Here is a 15,764-nt window from a genome sequence, read left to right on the forward strand (position 1 = left end):
GTCTTTTTTAGTCATATACCCATTGCCCAGATCAGTGCCTTATACATAGAAGGTGCTGAATAAATACCTGCTGAATGAATGGTTAGTATATTTAACTATATGATTATATATATTAAATAATATATATGTATACTTCCCCCCCCAAGTCAATATATTCCCTTTTCTCTTTAGGTATTGATGTCCAGCTGGACCATCATAGAAAATTGGAAGTCTTAAGAAGAGAATTTAATAGAGTCTTTGGATTAAATTGAAACTCCGCAAAGATGGCCAAGTATGGAGAACACGAGGCCAGACCTGATGATGGGCAGAATGAGTTCAGTGACATCATTAAGTCCAGATCTGGTAGGTCATGGAAGCTTAAGAAAATGATGGATTATTATGTATGAACTACTTAGAAGACATAAGTTTTTTGGCTTGTTTTTGCACTGTTCTTGTGAGACAAACTTTTGAGAAACACAGTTCTGACAAATGACTATTATATTGTAAAAGGTAATGTACTGTCTCTGAGTATCCTGTCTTAATTGCTAATCCATTTTGGTCTTGTTGTCTGTTGATGGGCACTGCTTGGTGAAACGCCTACCTGTAGTTGAATGCTTTTGCTCAGTGAAGCTGTGCCTTTCCACGCAGGCGTGAAGTTGAGCAGTTTTTTCTTGTTGGTCTCTTTTATGAAGTTGAAGGGATTGCATGCTCAAAATACAAAGTTGCAGTTTCTGGCCAGGTGGATTTTCATGAGTTTTTCTTCCATTACTGTATATCCTCACCCCTATCCTTTTTGGTGGCAGGGTTGGGTCAGCAGGTGTCCTACCTTTGCTGTCCTTTTTGAAACTTTTTGTGAGTGTTCTGAAGGTACAGTTTTCACAGTGTCACCTAAGACAGATTGATGGTTTTCATATGAACATTTAAATTGGAGACCTAAAGCTACCACTCCCTCCCTAAGTCTTTTATATAAGTGAGTGCTTTTTGACTCTGGCTGTACAAGTGAATCAACTGGGGAGTTTAAAAAAATAATACAGATGCACTGGCTGTACTCCAGACCTGTTGAATAATTTCTGTATTTTTTTTAAAAAACTTCAAATGTGATTTTGAGACAGGCTCTAAGGGGAGATATTTTTGAGTAGGCAGGGCCTTTCTGAGCTTTGGAAATTACATAGAACTCCACCCTGGGTGTGAACACTATACTTAAGTAACTTTCACAGTAACTTTGAGGTATAAAGTTACGTCCAGTGTCACTTTAAAAACGGAAAAGGAACTTAAACCCTCTGTTTGCTGTGTGAACCATCTTTATAGAATGTTAGGATTCTATTTCTTAATTATTTGAAATTGCAAAAATATGTACTGAAAATAAGCTATAAGTTAATAGAGATACACATTTTTAAAAAAGATTTTATTTATTTGAGAGAGAGAGAGAGGGAGTGAGACCACAGAGGGAGAGGGAGAAGGAGAAGCAGACTCCCCCGCTGAGCAGGGAGTCCAATGCTGGGCTCAATGTGGGGTCTGGATCCAGGACCCTGGGATCATGACCTGAGCCGAAGACAGACACTTAACTGACTGAGCCACCCAGGTGCCCCTAGAGATACACATGTAAGATATACTTTTCCCTCCATGATACTGGTATTTGTTGATTGGTAAAGATTTTGGTTATTACAGTCTTGGCTCTAAATATGTAGCTTCTATTGTGTAACTTTAAAGATCTTTTCAGGGCACAGCTTAATATCCTGTGTTAAAGTTCACTCTTAGGATGTTTTGTTCCTCTAAATTTTTTTTTTGTTCAAGTGTTTTAGTAGTGTATATATGTATATATAACAAAGAGGAAAATAAAAGACACAACATACCCATGCTTGTCATGTTTTATAAATTGTGAGGTGGAATATTCTTGGATAGTTTTCTGAGACCATGTCCGTAACAGTAAGACCTTTGGTATTTATAACTATGTATTTTAGCCATGTTCATAGAAAGGTTATTATATAAGTTTGAAAATATTGGGTTTATATGATGAGTACACATAACTTCTAAACTCTTTTTTAAATATTATCATTTAAAAAGACAATTCTCATATATTTTTGGGGGACAGTGGGGCAGAACTTATCACATGGTTTTGTCATATACATACCAATTGGCTCAATAACTCTATTTTTAGAGTTTTCCCCGAGGGAATGCACAGACATGTACAAGCAAGTTGATCACATTATATTTATAACAAATAAATAAATAAATAAAACACCATAAAAACCCAGAATTAAAGATTGGTTAAGCCATTATTTCACAAAGTATTTATGAAGGAGCACAAGTTCTGACGTATAATTCAAAAAAGGATGTTGTGGGCCAATTACTTTAGGAAATAGCTGGTTAACGTACTCTGTTCCTTTAATGTAGGGCAACTGAACAGATCATATAGAATCTCAGTGGAGCTGTTTAAATTAGGGTGTATCCATGAAGTAGAAGATTGTACATTCACAAAAATGTTATGGATGTGTAGAGTAATACATTCTTGGTATTGTTAAGTAAAATATATGTACAATATGAAGTCTTCTAGATGGGAGATATTTTTTCAAGAAGATTTAACAGAGCATACGCTAAAATATTAATAGTGCTCATCTTGGCATTGTGGCATTATTATTTTTCTCTTTTTCGCTCATACTTATTTTCTAAAGTTCTTTAATGAGCCTGTATTACTTGGTCTTTATAATTTTAAGGGCTCTCAAATTGCTTAGAGTGTTTTAATGCCAAGGTTATGACTGTTACCTTGGACACACCTACTTCGAAACACATTGAAAAGCTAGCTGTTGCATAGCTGAGATACGAATCACATTCTTTTGGCTGGATTATGTTGCAAAAACCGGTAGATAAACTTGGATTTGAATGGGCCTATTAGTCCCAGTCTTGTTTTCTGGGAGGTACTTTTTTGATTCTTTTAAGGCGAATATTAGCATCCAATGGTCAGGTCTCATAGTGCTCTAAAATTTACATATTGAAAAAGGAGTTTCAGTTTATCTTACAGTCAAGGCATCATCTACATACAGAGATCCTCCTTGGATGTGTTCTATGCTGAATTTGTTGCCTTTTCAGCTTTTTAAAGGAATATTTTCCCATAGGAAAATTTTAATTCTTACCTGTTCTTCTGGGTTTCTTCCTTTTGGAGGACTGGATGTGGAGTAGGGGTAGAGTTTGGGTGGGAAAAAAACTGTTAAGAATATATTAATAAACTTAATCTCTTGGTTTATGAAAATTCTTCTCTTTCCTCTCCAAACCTTGAGTTTGGACAGTCTAAAAGCCTGGCATAATAGAAATGTTTGTGCATTTAAGTTATTAGGATTCTTTATATTGCCCTTATTCAGTATTAATTTGTTTTAGGCTCTGTGTGAGGTTTAAAATTTTTTTCAAATCATCTGCACCATCTGAACAGATGGATGAAATCATCAGGGGTAGGTGATAAAGTAGTGTCATGAATGTAAAAAAACGGACATTTCTTTATGGTTGTAGTACTTTTGTCTAGGATTTGAGTGAATTTCAGAAAAGAACTTGAAAGGATATGACCTTTAATGGTTAGGGGTTGGGTTGGGTAAAAATAGACCTTTCTGTCCCTAACTGAAAGTCACATAAGTTCATTGTCAGTGACTGCATCTCTGATGGCCTGAATTAGTGGGCTTCAGAAGGCTTAACAAGTTAGTAAATATTTTGAGAGAGTGGGCCAAGAATTAGAGGTTTGTTTTTCTTTTTTTTTTTTTTTTCTTTAATGAAATATATAGCCGGTAGAGTCTGTGATGTGTAAGCTTCTGCTTGGGACATTTTTTTTTTTTTTTTTTTTTAAGATTTTATTTGTTTATTTGAGAGAGAGAGAGAGACAGTGCTTGGAGTGCTTGCATGAGCAGGGGGAGGGGCAGAGGAAGAAGCGGACTTCTGCTGAACAGGGAGCCAGATGCAGGGCTCAATCCCAGGACCCTGAGATCATGACCTGAGCTGAAGGCAGACGCTTAACTGGCTGAGCTACCCAGGTGCCCCTGCATGGGACATTTTAAACATAAAATAATAAAATAGTTTGAGATGCATATAAAGTCCAAGAATATTCTCATTGCTATTTCATTCTTACAGTAGCTAACACACTTTAAAGCCAGTGATGTAGAATTCATCATCCTTTTCTGTCCTCAGTGCTGTTGTAATTTTCTTAGCACAGAGCTCCCTAACAAGGGTTGACCTCAGGGCTGAAGGCAGTGTGTCAGCTAGCTACATGTGAGGATTTTGAGAGTTTGGTGTTTGGAATCAGTAGACTCTGAGATTGGAGAGGGCCGTTTGTTCAATGAATTCGGTGAGCCACATGCTGTTGTATGATTCAGTATGCTCTTTAAAAGGCCTTGGGTAGGAAGCCTGAGTGTAACAAATTTTATCTTTTCCTCCTTAATATTTTCTCTTTTTGCCTAATATCAATGTCTAATGATTGAAGGAGCCTCTCAGAGGCCATATAACCTGGCCCTGCCTGTGGAGTGGTTCCCCAGGCTCTGCTTTCACATGTCTAATGATGGGATCACATTGGTGATGATGATGATGATAATTCTAGCAGTTTACATTTATTGAACATAGACTGTGTGCACATAGACTGCTATGAGTTTAATCCTAACAACCACTATTTTATAGATGACAGAAATGAATCATGTAGAAGTAATTTGACACATTAGCCTGCTTCCTATTTCTCCAAAGGCCAGGGGCCTCTACACATCCCTCTTTTCCTTATCTTTGCCTGCTAGCCTCCTTCTTGTCATTTAGATCTAGGCTTAAATGTCATCACTGAAAGGTCTTCCCTGCTGACTTTAGAAAGTAGATCTCCCAGTCACTCCTGACTATATCACTGTATTTAAGTTCCCTATATGTTTTTATTGCTATCTGGCATTTTTCTGTGTGTGTGTGTGTGTGTGTGTGTGTGTGTGTTAATATCCTTCCCACTAGAATTTAATTCCACAGGAGCAGGAACTGATACATCCCTTGCATCATGCCTGGGGCCTACCTCATAGTAGGTGAGCAATGTATGCTTATTCATTGAGAAAGGCTGCAGAGCTGGAAAGTGCCAGAGCTAGAATTAGAACTCAGGTGCTCTGACTCTAGAAACTCTGCATTTGACCTCTACATATTGCCAAGTCTCCTAATTTACAAGGTAGTTTATTCCATTGCTGCAGGATGATTCTTCATTTGTGCCTGAATCTATCGCTTATACATTTTGCACAGTATTAATTCAGCTTATACATCCCTCTGCCTCTTTTCTCCTATCCAACAAGGTTGGAACCCTGGGCTGTGAGGTGGAGCTTCTCTGGGCTTCTGCCAAAGGAAGGCCAATTGTAGGAGATACAGCCTGCTGCTCCCAGACTTGTCCTGGCCTTTCTTGGCTCCTGTCTCTGTCCCTTTTTCTAAGAGTGAGCAAAGGGGAAAATACCAAAGGACAGGCAGTCTTCTGGTTGGAAGGCAGAAAATTTGGTAATTTGTTTCTGACGTGAATTCCCTGTTCTTTTTGCCTCCTGCTGCTGGAGGCTTTTCACTGGCTGGTGAAAAAAAGGTAGTGGATTTCAGATGCACTGCGATTTGGCTCAGTTTAAGCCCTGGTTTGATGTCCAGATGGATATCTCTGGGATTGAAAGAGTTGGTAGAGGTAGGGAGAGGGGAGGGAAGAAAAGAGAAACCAGTGAAATAAAAAAAAATGAATTATTTAATATGGAATATTATACTGGTTACATTTATAGCAGGTCTCCTGAAAATACGCTGTGTTTGCAATAAAGTGAGCTTTCCTAACAAGATTCAGTTTTATAAAAATTATGAGGAAGATTACTGTATTTGTTTATCATTCAGTGGCCTTTCTTTAGGAAGGACGCTGGTTATGTTGCGTTTAGGGAGTCCTTGATCTACTTTCTCTTTCATTTAGAGAAATACCTGTGAGGGGATTTTTCTAAATAGCTTAAAAGACTGAAAAATTGTCTTTTACAATTTTACCCCCCAGCTTTACTTGGCTGGAATACCTGTTCTTTGGAGGGAGCTCTTTGAGTAGGTTTGTTTTTTTCCATGAGCCCTGGGGATTTGTGGTGAGGGATGGTAACCTCGATGGAAATCCAACTCTGACAGAGCAGAACAGCTATTCTCATAACGCGTGTAAAAATATTCTCCGTGTTATCGCCTCATTATGCTGAAGTAGTGTGATTGTGGAACAGTTTTCAGTATTAATGCAATTCTTGTGACCTATTACTGTGGTTGTAGAAGCTTTGGAGGTGATCCATTCCCAATCAGGAAGCATGAATTGCTGAGAATGTTGTAAGCAATGGAAGTACATTAATTATATGGACAGAATGGAAAACTCAATTTTATTGAACCTTACTTGAGGCCAGAAGTTTGAACTAGATGCTGATATGATGGTTTTCTGGGAACAAGAGAACATGCACGATCATTGCAGCAGTTGTAAATATTAGTTAAAATTTAATTGTGAAAGGATACTCAGGTGGTTTCAGATAGATTGGCAAGACTGTTTTTCCCTAAAGCTGTGTGTGGAGGCAGAGATATTTACTATATTACTATTTTTATTTTTTTTGGAATGCCTCAGCTGTTTAAAAATAAATCTACTCAATTCAGTATTTGAAATGTGACTCATTGTGAGATTTTTTAAATATATATTTACTCTTGAAATGGTGGCTTGGGGACTGAGAAGTCTAAGCCAGGTCTAGCTCTTTCACTTTTGTTTCCTCTGCCCTTGGATTTACATAGGTCAACTATAGGAGGCAGGTAGTTTTGAGCTTCTAGGTAGCTTTTTTACTGGGGCCATTGAACAGCCACTTATCTAAGGTTTATTTAAATCCTGTGGGTCTTCTCCATCAGAAGCTTGTACTCCTGGCCTGGTTAAGAAGGAGATTTTTTTTTTTTTTTGTGCCTGCTCATGGGGCACCTGAGATTAAGGTTTGGGGTTGGTACAGTCTCACATTGGTTTTGAGAACTTTGTTTCTTTAAAAATAAACCAGTTCTATCACAGCTGTTGAACTCGAAGTATAAAGCAGTAGAATAATATTTCATAGGTGAATATTTTCAAATGAATTTTTTGATGGTGGGGCTGGGGGCTGGGAGGCTGGGTGGTTAATTATTATGATTTCTGCCCAGTTCAGTAATTTTAGCATTTAATTATGTAACAAAAATTGTTTTTCAAGGAGCAGAAAAAGCACATAATAACATTTTTTATGTATCAGAGAAACCCAATTACAAATTGACTTTGTGGGATGCCTGGTGGCTCAGCGGTTGAGCGTCTGCCTTTGGCTCAGGGTGTGATCCCAGGATCGGGATCCTTACAAGGAGTCTGCTTCTCCCTCTGCCTGTGTCTCTGCCTCTCTCTCTATGTCTCTCATGAAAAAATAAATAGATCTTTAAAAAAATTGACTTTGTGGGGCACCTGGGTGGCTCATGGTTGAGTGACTGCCTTTGGCCCAAGTCATGATCCCCACGTTCTGGGATCAAGTCCTGCATCAGGCTCCCCACAGGGAGTCTGCTTCTCCCTCTACCTATGTCTCTGCCTTTCTCTCTGTGTCTCTCATGAATAAATAAATAAAATCTTAAAAAAAAATTGACTTTGTCTCTAAAGTGGTACAACTTTGAAATAAATACATCTGCTATAGTTTAAAAGGTATTATCTATTTAGATATTATTTTTTAGTCTCACAGTTTTAATATTGAGAATTTCTTTCATTTTGGTATGTGATATATATAATATATACTGGGGGATGGGGATAGCATTTTGAGGTTGATCCTCACTTATTAGTTCTCTTGCTCTTCATGAGCTGAGTCATGTTATTTAACATTAATTCAGGGGGATCCATGGGTGGCTTAGCGGTTTAGCACCTGCCTTCAGCCCAGGGCGTGATCCTGGAGACCCGGGAGTCCTGCGTTGGGCTCCCTGCATGGAGCCTGCTTCTCCCTCTGCCTATGTCTCTGCCTCTCTCTTGTCTCTCTCATGAATAAATAAATAAAATCTTAAAAAACCCATTAATTCAATAATTACCTAGATGTATATGTATGTTTTTATTTTGAAAGTTGGGTTTTGGACTCATCCCATGTGGTATTGTTAACTCATGCTGCACATCAAAACCGCCCTTGTGGATTCTAATTCAGCCGTGTGGGGTAGGATCCAGGCATCCCCATTGCTTTATGGAGAAAGAAGGCAGGTTTGCTAAAGTGAAAACTGCATTTCAGAAGAGTGAGGAGAGCTGGAGTCAAATGTTGAAGATTATTTCTACTTATAAACACTTCCCTTTGAACATTTTCTTTTTTTTCTTTTTTAAATTTTTATTTATTTATGATAGTCACAGAGAGAGAGAGAGAGAGACAGAGGCAGAGACATAGGCAGAGGGAGAAGCAGGCTCCATGCACCGGGAGCCCGACGTGGGATTCGATCCCGGGTCTCCAGGATCACGCCCTGGGCCAAAGGCAGGCGCCAAACCCCTGCGCCACTCAGGGATCCCCCTTTGAACATTTTAAAAGGATAATGGATTCTTCGTATTGGACAATTTTTCTTTTGCCTTGTATCTTGAAGATTGTGTTGAGCAAAGGTAGAACCATGGAGAGTGGGCCAGGAGAATGATGAAATTTGGTGCATTTCTTAGCATGGCCCCTTACACTAGATCATACCAAAATATTCAGCAGCAAATTATTTCTTCATTGAGGAACTTGGTCTTCAACTCAGTGTAATTAACTGCTTCCTGCTAGAAGTCACATCCTGAAGTGTTACATGGAGTCCTCTGATTAATTCATTGTAAAAATTTATTGTGTATATTTTTGGGGCATCTGGGTGGCTCAGTTGGTTAAGGGTCTGCCTTCACCTCGGGTTGTGATCCTGGGGTCATGATCTGGGGGTCCGTGACTGACCCGCTGGTTTGGTTCCCTGCTCAGTGTGGTGTCTGCTTCTCCTTCTGCCCTGGTGTGGTCCACCTGTGCCTCGCCCACACATGCTCTCTCTCTCTCAAATAAATAAATAAATAAATAAATAAATAAATAAATAAATAAATAAAATCTTTTTTAAAAACTTATTGTGCACATTTTCTAAGAAGTTATTTCTAAGACAGATATGTTTTTGACTCATGTTGGGGAAAAAAATTCTCATGTCCAATCTTGTATGCTAGTTTTTCTTTTCTTTCTTTCTTTTTTTTAGTTATAATTTATTGATACAGTGGAATAATTTGAGATAAAAAATCACCAGGTATTTTTTTAATCAATATAGGGGGATTTCTAAGATGTGATATAAAGTAGGAAACATAACATTTTGCTAGTTTTCTTATGTTCTTCAAGATTAGAGACAATATTACTTATATATTTCCTTCCCTGTTTTGTCATTTTAAATAGGTGACATCCATTACTTATATTTAATATAACTAGACTTCCTTTTGATACAAAGTAATTTGCCTATCATTTTTAAATGAGTGCATTTTAAAATATGAATAATTGTTTTTATGTCAAAGATGATATAGGAGTTAAGTGGCTTTTGGCCACTATGGCAAGTTCCTTGAGGATCTGTAAACATACCCCAGAGGTCTTACGATGTCCTTCTATTCATTTAACTAAACCAAGCCAAACACTAAACTTTTACTCTTAAAGTCCTTGAGTTATTCGCAGTAGTGTTTATGAGCTCTAATCTTTAACTTCTTTGAAGATATAGGAAGGGATTTTCATTTCTTCATTGATTAAACAAGTTTCAGAGTAGATCAAAATATGTAATTGTTCTTACATATGCCACTATGTAGAATTTAAGGTCATGTATCAGAATTTAATGGGACTTGTTCCTGAGACATTTTTAAGATCGAGGCTTAAAAAGGGAGCATCTGGGGAGGCTTGAGCTGGATGACAATTTATATTTGAACAGAGACTTTTGTGTAGCGTTTGGCCATGTGGGAAGTATTGGGGAAGTTTCAATGAACTACTTAGGAGGGATCCTCTTCAGAGTTATTTGAAACAAACAGACCACAAAATAAAACCAACAGAATCTACCCCAAACATACATACTTAAACACAGCATTTGGTTCTGAGTTGTAAACAATCCATTTTCCAAAGTGAATTGTTGTATTGCCAGTTTAAAGATACTGTCTTTTTAAAATTGAGATAAAATTGACATTCTATTAGTTTCAAATGTAATACAGCGATTTGATATTTGCATTTATTTTGAAATGATCACCACAATGAGTCTAGTTAACATTCATTACCATGTATAGTCACCTTTTTTTCTTGCAATGAGAACTTTTAAGATCTTTTCTCTTAGCAGCTTTCAAATATGCAATACAGTATTATTAACTGTAGTCACCATGCTGTACATTACATCCGCATGACTTATTTATTTGATAATTGGAAGTTCATACCTTTTGACTCCCTTCATGTATTTCTCCTATTACCCCACCCACCCCTGCCTCCAGCAACCACCAATCTGTTATGGGTGTCTTTGAGCTTTCTGGTTGTGGTGGTGGTTCACATTACATGTAGAAGAGGGATCCTAGGGCATTTGTCTTGTTTTGGCTTATTTCACTTAGCATAATGCCCTTTATGAAGGTGCATCCATGTTTTTGCAAATGGTGAGATTTCCTTCTTTTTTTATGGCAGTAAAAAATAATAATAATTGTCCTATATACACATCACATTTTTTTGAGGGGTGGGGGTCCATGCATCCCTTGGTGAATATACAGGTTGTTCCTACATCTTGGCTATTGTAGATAATGTTGCAATGAACTTAGGGCTTTATATATCTTTTCGAGATAATGTTCTTGTCTTCTTTGGATAAATACACAGAAGTGGAATTGCTGGATCTTATGGTTGTTCTGTATTTAGTTCTATTTTTGAGAAATCTTCGTATTGTTTTCTGTAGTGGGTGTACCAGTTTATACTCCTACCAGTAGTGCACCAGGATTTTCTTTTTTTCCACTTCCTTGCCAACATTTTTTTCCTGTCTTTTTGATGATAACTGTTCTAAGAGGTATTAGGTGATATCACATTGTGGTTTTGATTTGCATTTCCCTGATGATTAATGATGTTAAGCACCTTTTCGTCTATGTGTTGGCCATATATTTGTCTTTTGAAAAATACCTATTTAGATCCTGTGCCCATTTTTATTTTATTTTTTAAAGTTTTAATTTATTTATTCATGAGACACACACACACACACACACACACACACACAGAGAGAGAGAGAGAGAGAGAGAGCGAGAGAGAGAGGCAGAGACCCAGGCAGAGGAAGAAGCAGGCTCCATGCAGGGAGCCTGATGTGGGACTTGATCCCAGGTCTCCAAGATCAGGCCCTGGGCTAAAGGTGGTGCTAAACTGCTGAGCCACCAAGCTGCCCAATCCTGTGTCCATTTTTAAATCAGATTTGTCTGGTTCTGTTCTTTTCTTTTCTTTTCTTTTCTTTTCTTTTCTTTTCTTTTCTTTTCTTTTCTTTTCTTTTCTTTTCTTTTCTTTTCTTTTTCTTTTCTTTTCTTTTCTTTTCTTTTTTTCTTTTCTTTTCTTTTCTTTTCTTTTCTTTTCTTTTCTTTTCTCTTTTCTTTTCTTTTCTTTCTTTTCTTTATTACCTTTCTTTCTTTCTTTCTTTCTTTCTTTCTTTCTTTCTTTCTTTCTTTCTTTCTTTCTTTCTTTCTTATTTGCTATTGAATTGTATTAGTTCTATATGTATTATGGATATTAAACTGTTGGAGGAGGGTATTGATAAGATGTGACCACTGGTTGACCTGGAAGTTGGACCTGGGCTGTTGGAGGCTCCTCATTTCTTCATGTCCTTGAAATGTGTATTGTACCCACTGTTCTTGCCCTAGGAGCTGTTTCAAGGAAGCAGCCTTGAGAGAGTGATGTGCTCCTGAGACCATTTGGATGATATACGTGACTGAACTTTGTTAAAGCCTCTATATGAAATTTTAGGATTCTGTTGGGCAGGTGCAGAGACTTACTTGTCCTGCTGCTGCCCTCTCCCCACAAGGCAACCTTCATGTGTAAGTTCCCTTACTGATCGAACTTGCTACCTACCAACCTGGAATGGTCAGCTTGCTCTTTGGGTTCTCCTTGCCTTTTGTACGTGGGGGCAAGTTTCAAATTTCACCTGGGGAACTCTAAAGGTTGTAAGCCAACATATGCCCTTATCAGACCATATGATTTACAATATATTATCTTTTAAAATTTAAAAGTATTGCAAGAATTGACTCAGAGCTGAGAGAATGAATCAGTCTTATTTTGTGATGAAGTCTCCTGGCCTTATTGAAAATCCACCTGCTGGGGAGCTCTTAAATAAGTGTGTTCTAGTTTACTCTGTGACCCTATGTAGTTCCTTCATAGGTGGTTAGAAAATGTTATATCGAAAATGCAAAGATACTTATTTTTGTGTTTTTACGTGTGGCATCAGTGGCCAGTTCTATAACATATCAGACCCTTACTCATATATTAGATCCCATTTTAATAACACATGAATAGAGAAAAATCAGAGCAACTTGAATTCTTTTAATTTATATGTGCTTTTTCAAGAGAAGTAACCTGTTACAAGTTAGGACAGTATTAATATTTGGTGAATGGACATATATACTTGCTCTCTTTCTTGGACTGGCTTTATTGTGCATTTGGTGTGGGACAGATCTTATTCTGGAGACCTGGCATGGAGGCAGATTGCTCAGAGAGGGGAACTCATTTGCATGTATGTTTAAATGAAACATTTGAGATGTCTGCCACCATCTTATCTTTCTACCAGCCCTGTCTTTCCCCCTGTTACCACAATACCCTGTGAAGGAGGCAAATGGCACCATGTGAGGACTGCTCACGGCCTTTTCTTGCCTTTGCAGGGTGGCTTGCTTAGTTTTCTGTGCTTGGTTTTATTCCCCTTCCCCGCCCCCCAGTTTTGAGACCTCCAAACAGCGTAAGTGCCACAAAGCATTCTACTTTCCATCACCAAGCAGAATCAATCTCTCTCTCTTGTTCAGTCTTTATTTCTATTTTTGGCTCTTCTTGCTTGTGTATGGTCCATGCTTCCCTAATTTGACTTTCTGATGCCAGCCTTTAGCTTAGTCTCCACACACAGTAAGTGCTCAATAAAGACTTACTGTGTAGTTAATGGTTTAAAAAAAACTCAGACTTGCTTAGATACATATCTTATTCACTCAGTTAATATCTGTTGTTCAGTCATTATTGCTAGAGGGTGGGCTCAGAGGTGAGCAAGACCTTTGTCTGTTCTTCATGTATTCTCAGGCTAGTTGGGAGGAGAGGAATAAATAGACATCTTGCACAAAAAGCAGTGTAAAGCAAGAAGGCCATGGGAACATGGAAGGAGTGAGGACAAGCTCTTGCCTTGGTGGGAATGAGGGTACGGCTGGTAACAGCACTGTGATAGGAAGGAATTTGAGTGTGCCTTCAAGGTTGCTTATGAGGTAGACATATGGACAGTGAGGGAAGGACATGCCAGATTGATGGAAAAGAGGAATGCATTTTGAGGCTGTGTGAGTGTGGCTGGGCATTGTGGATGGTGAGAGAGGGTGGGGCCATGTTTTGAAAGGTCTTTTGATGCGGGCTAAAGGGTTTGATTGTTTTGTTCTCTGGAGCCACTGCAGGATTTTAAGTGAGTTCATGATGGGCTGGTAGTATTTTTCAGAACCATAACTTAGTTGGCAGTTTGTGAAAGGTAAATTTAGGAGGGAGCAGAGTTGGAGGGATGCAGAGAGCAGGTCGGGGGTGTGAAAATAATTGAGGTTAGAAATTATGGAGGCTTGAACCAAAGTGGTAGAGGTGGAGAGGGAGTAGGGGAAAGGATCTGAAAGATGGTTAGCAGTTAGTAAAAACTTGTGTAAAGGCACAATATAACTTCACCTTCACGGGGTTTGTTTTATATTTTTCAGTCGCTTGGATGGTTTTTTTTAAATCATGTTTAATTCAGGTTCTCAGCACTTTTAAGTATTAGCTTTTCCTCCAGAATTAATTTTCTTAATGTGCTTAATTTCTGCATTCTATTTAATTAATTATTATTATTATTTTTTAGAGAGGGAGAAGGGGAGGTGAGGCAGAGGATCTGAAGTAGGCTCTACACCCAGTGCAAAGCCCAACATGGGGCTCAATCTCAAGACCCTGAGATCATGACCTTAGCCGAAATCAAGTGTCAGACACCCTGAGCTATCCGGATGCCCCTAATTTCTACATTTTAAAGGTAGTTTACTCATCAGTTACATTGACTACTGCTGTTTTTCTAAAGTGTTGTCTCTCGGTCAGTTTGTTTCAGTAACTTTGAATTGAATTATTTCAGTCATATTTGTACTTTTTTCTATAAGTATATTCGGAAAGAAATGTCATGCTTCAGAAAAAAATAGATTAATTAAAATAAGAAGAAAGAGAAAGTTTATTCATGTTTACTTAGTATAATATAAAAGTTCTTTGAAATGGTAGCAAAAGAGAGGTAGTATTTATCTCATCTTAGAGTACAAATAATGGTCTTGGACAGCTAAAAGAAAAGCCATATGCAAAATGAGCCTGAAAAACTATTTCAGAGGAACTTTGATTGAAGAATAGAATGTTTCATGTGACTCTGTGAAGATAACGTCGTCCGATATTACTAATTTCAGCTCCAACAGGTAGGCTAGAGTAAATGCAAATTAAAAATAAATTAAGAAAAGGTGTTGAGAAATACCTTTCATTTAGGGAGTGATTAAATAGTGGAAAGCTCTTCATTGGAGTTCAGTCAATAAAGCTGGGATGCTCAGAACTCAAAATTATTCAAGTAACAGATGCTTTTCTTAAAGTGGTGTTTTGCTCTGGAGGTTCAGGTAATAGGAGAAAGAAAAGGCAGTCACTGTCATATTGTTTTTCTTTTGAGTTCTATACTCCAAAGTCATATATTCAATGGGCTGACTTTAAATTCTGGTGTGTAACTTGGTATCTCAGAATGGTGGTTCTCTTGACCTTGTAGACAAAAATAAAAGGTCTCATTTGAAAACAGTGCATTGTTGGGCTGGGCATTGGTGGTGTGTAAGGTCTGGATTTGGCCAATTTAACTGCTTGGTTGTGAATCTAGCTTTCTTTAAGATTCAGCTCTATCTTATGTTATGGAGCTTTTTAGGGAAGGATTTGTCTGATTCTTTTTGTATCTATGTTTATCTATCTTATCTATCTGTAAAATACATTTTGTTTTTTAAAATTTTAGTCGTTTTTAAAAATGTTTTTATTTTAAAGATTTCATTTTTAAGTAATGTGCACACCTAACATGGGGTTCCAACTCACAACCCTGAGAGCAAGAGTTGCATTGTTCTACCAACTGAGCCAGCCAAGCACCCCTGTAAAAGACACCTTGAATGGCATTTTGTTTCCTTGCTCGTACTCTGTGTCAAGCACTTGGATTGGCACTGTGTGATGAAGACACAGTTCCAGTTGTCAACTGTTTTTCACCTAGGGAGGGCTGATCTCGTCAGATTTGCTGTTTAGGAGAATAGATGCCTTGGGTTGGAGTGGTGGATGGGGCCAGGCTGGAATCCTGGAGGACTGCTGTGTGACCGACCATCACAAGTGAACCATAAGTAGTATTGTTGGCCTGAACTAAGGCATGGTAGTTGGGATAGAGGAGAGGAATGACATGGAAAGCTGTAGGTGGGAGACAGACTTAATGGGACATAGTGGTATAGGAGAAGTCTGCCTTCTGGCTTCAACACTTGGCAGGTAAAACTTTTCTATTAAGATTTTGGTGTGAGGGAGGTGGGTAAGGGAATATATTTCAATATATATCTAACATGTAGGATATGTATCTATCCCAGGAGAGTGGCCTGG

General features: G+C 38.1%; 1 protein-coding gene across 1 annotated transcript in view; it reads left to right on the forward strand.

Moving 5' to 3' along the window:
- The first annotated feature begins 263 nt into the window (after positions 1 to 263).
- The window catches only part of UTRN (utrophin), a 488,613-nt gene continuing 473,112 nt past the window's right edge, over positions 264 to 15,764 (forward strand). Inside the window, 1 exon segment of the mRNA NM_001012395.1 lies at positions 264 to 342. Coding sequence (NP_001012395.1) covers positions 264 to 342 — 79 coding nt within the window.

Source organism: Canis lupus, chromosome 1, assembly GCF_011100685.1.
Source record: "Canis lupus familiaris isolate Mischka breed German Shepherd chromosome 1, alternate assembly UU_Cfam_GSD_1.0, whole genome shotgun sequence".
Classification (NCBI taxonomy): domain Eukaryota; kingdom Metazoa; phylum Chordata; class Mammalia; order Carnivora; family Canidae; genus Canis; species Canis lupus.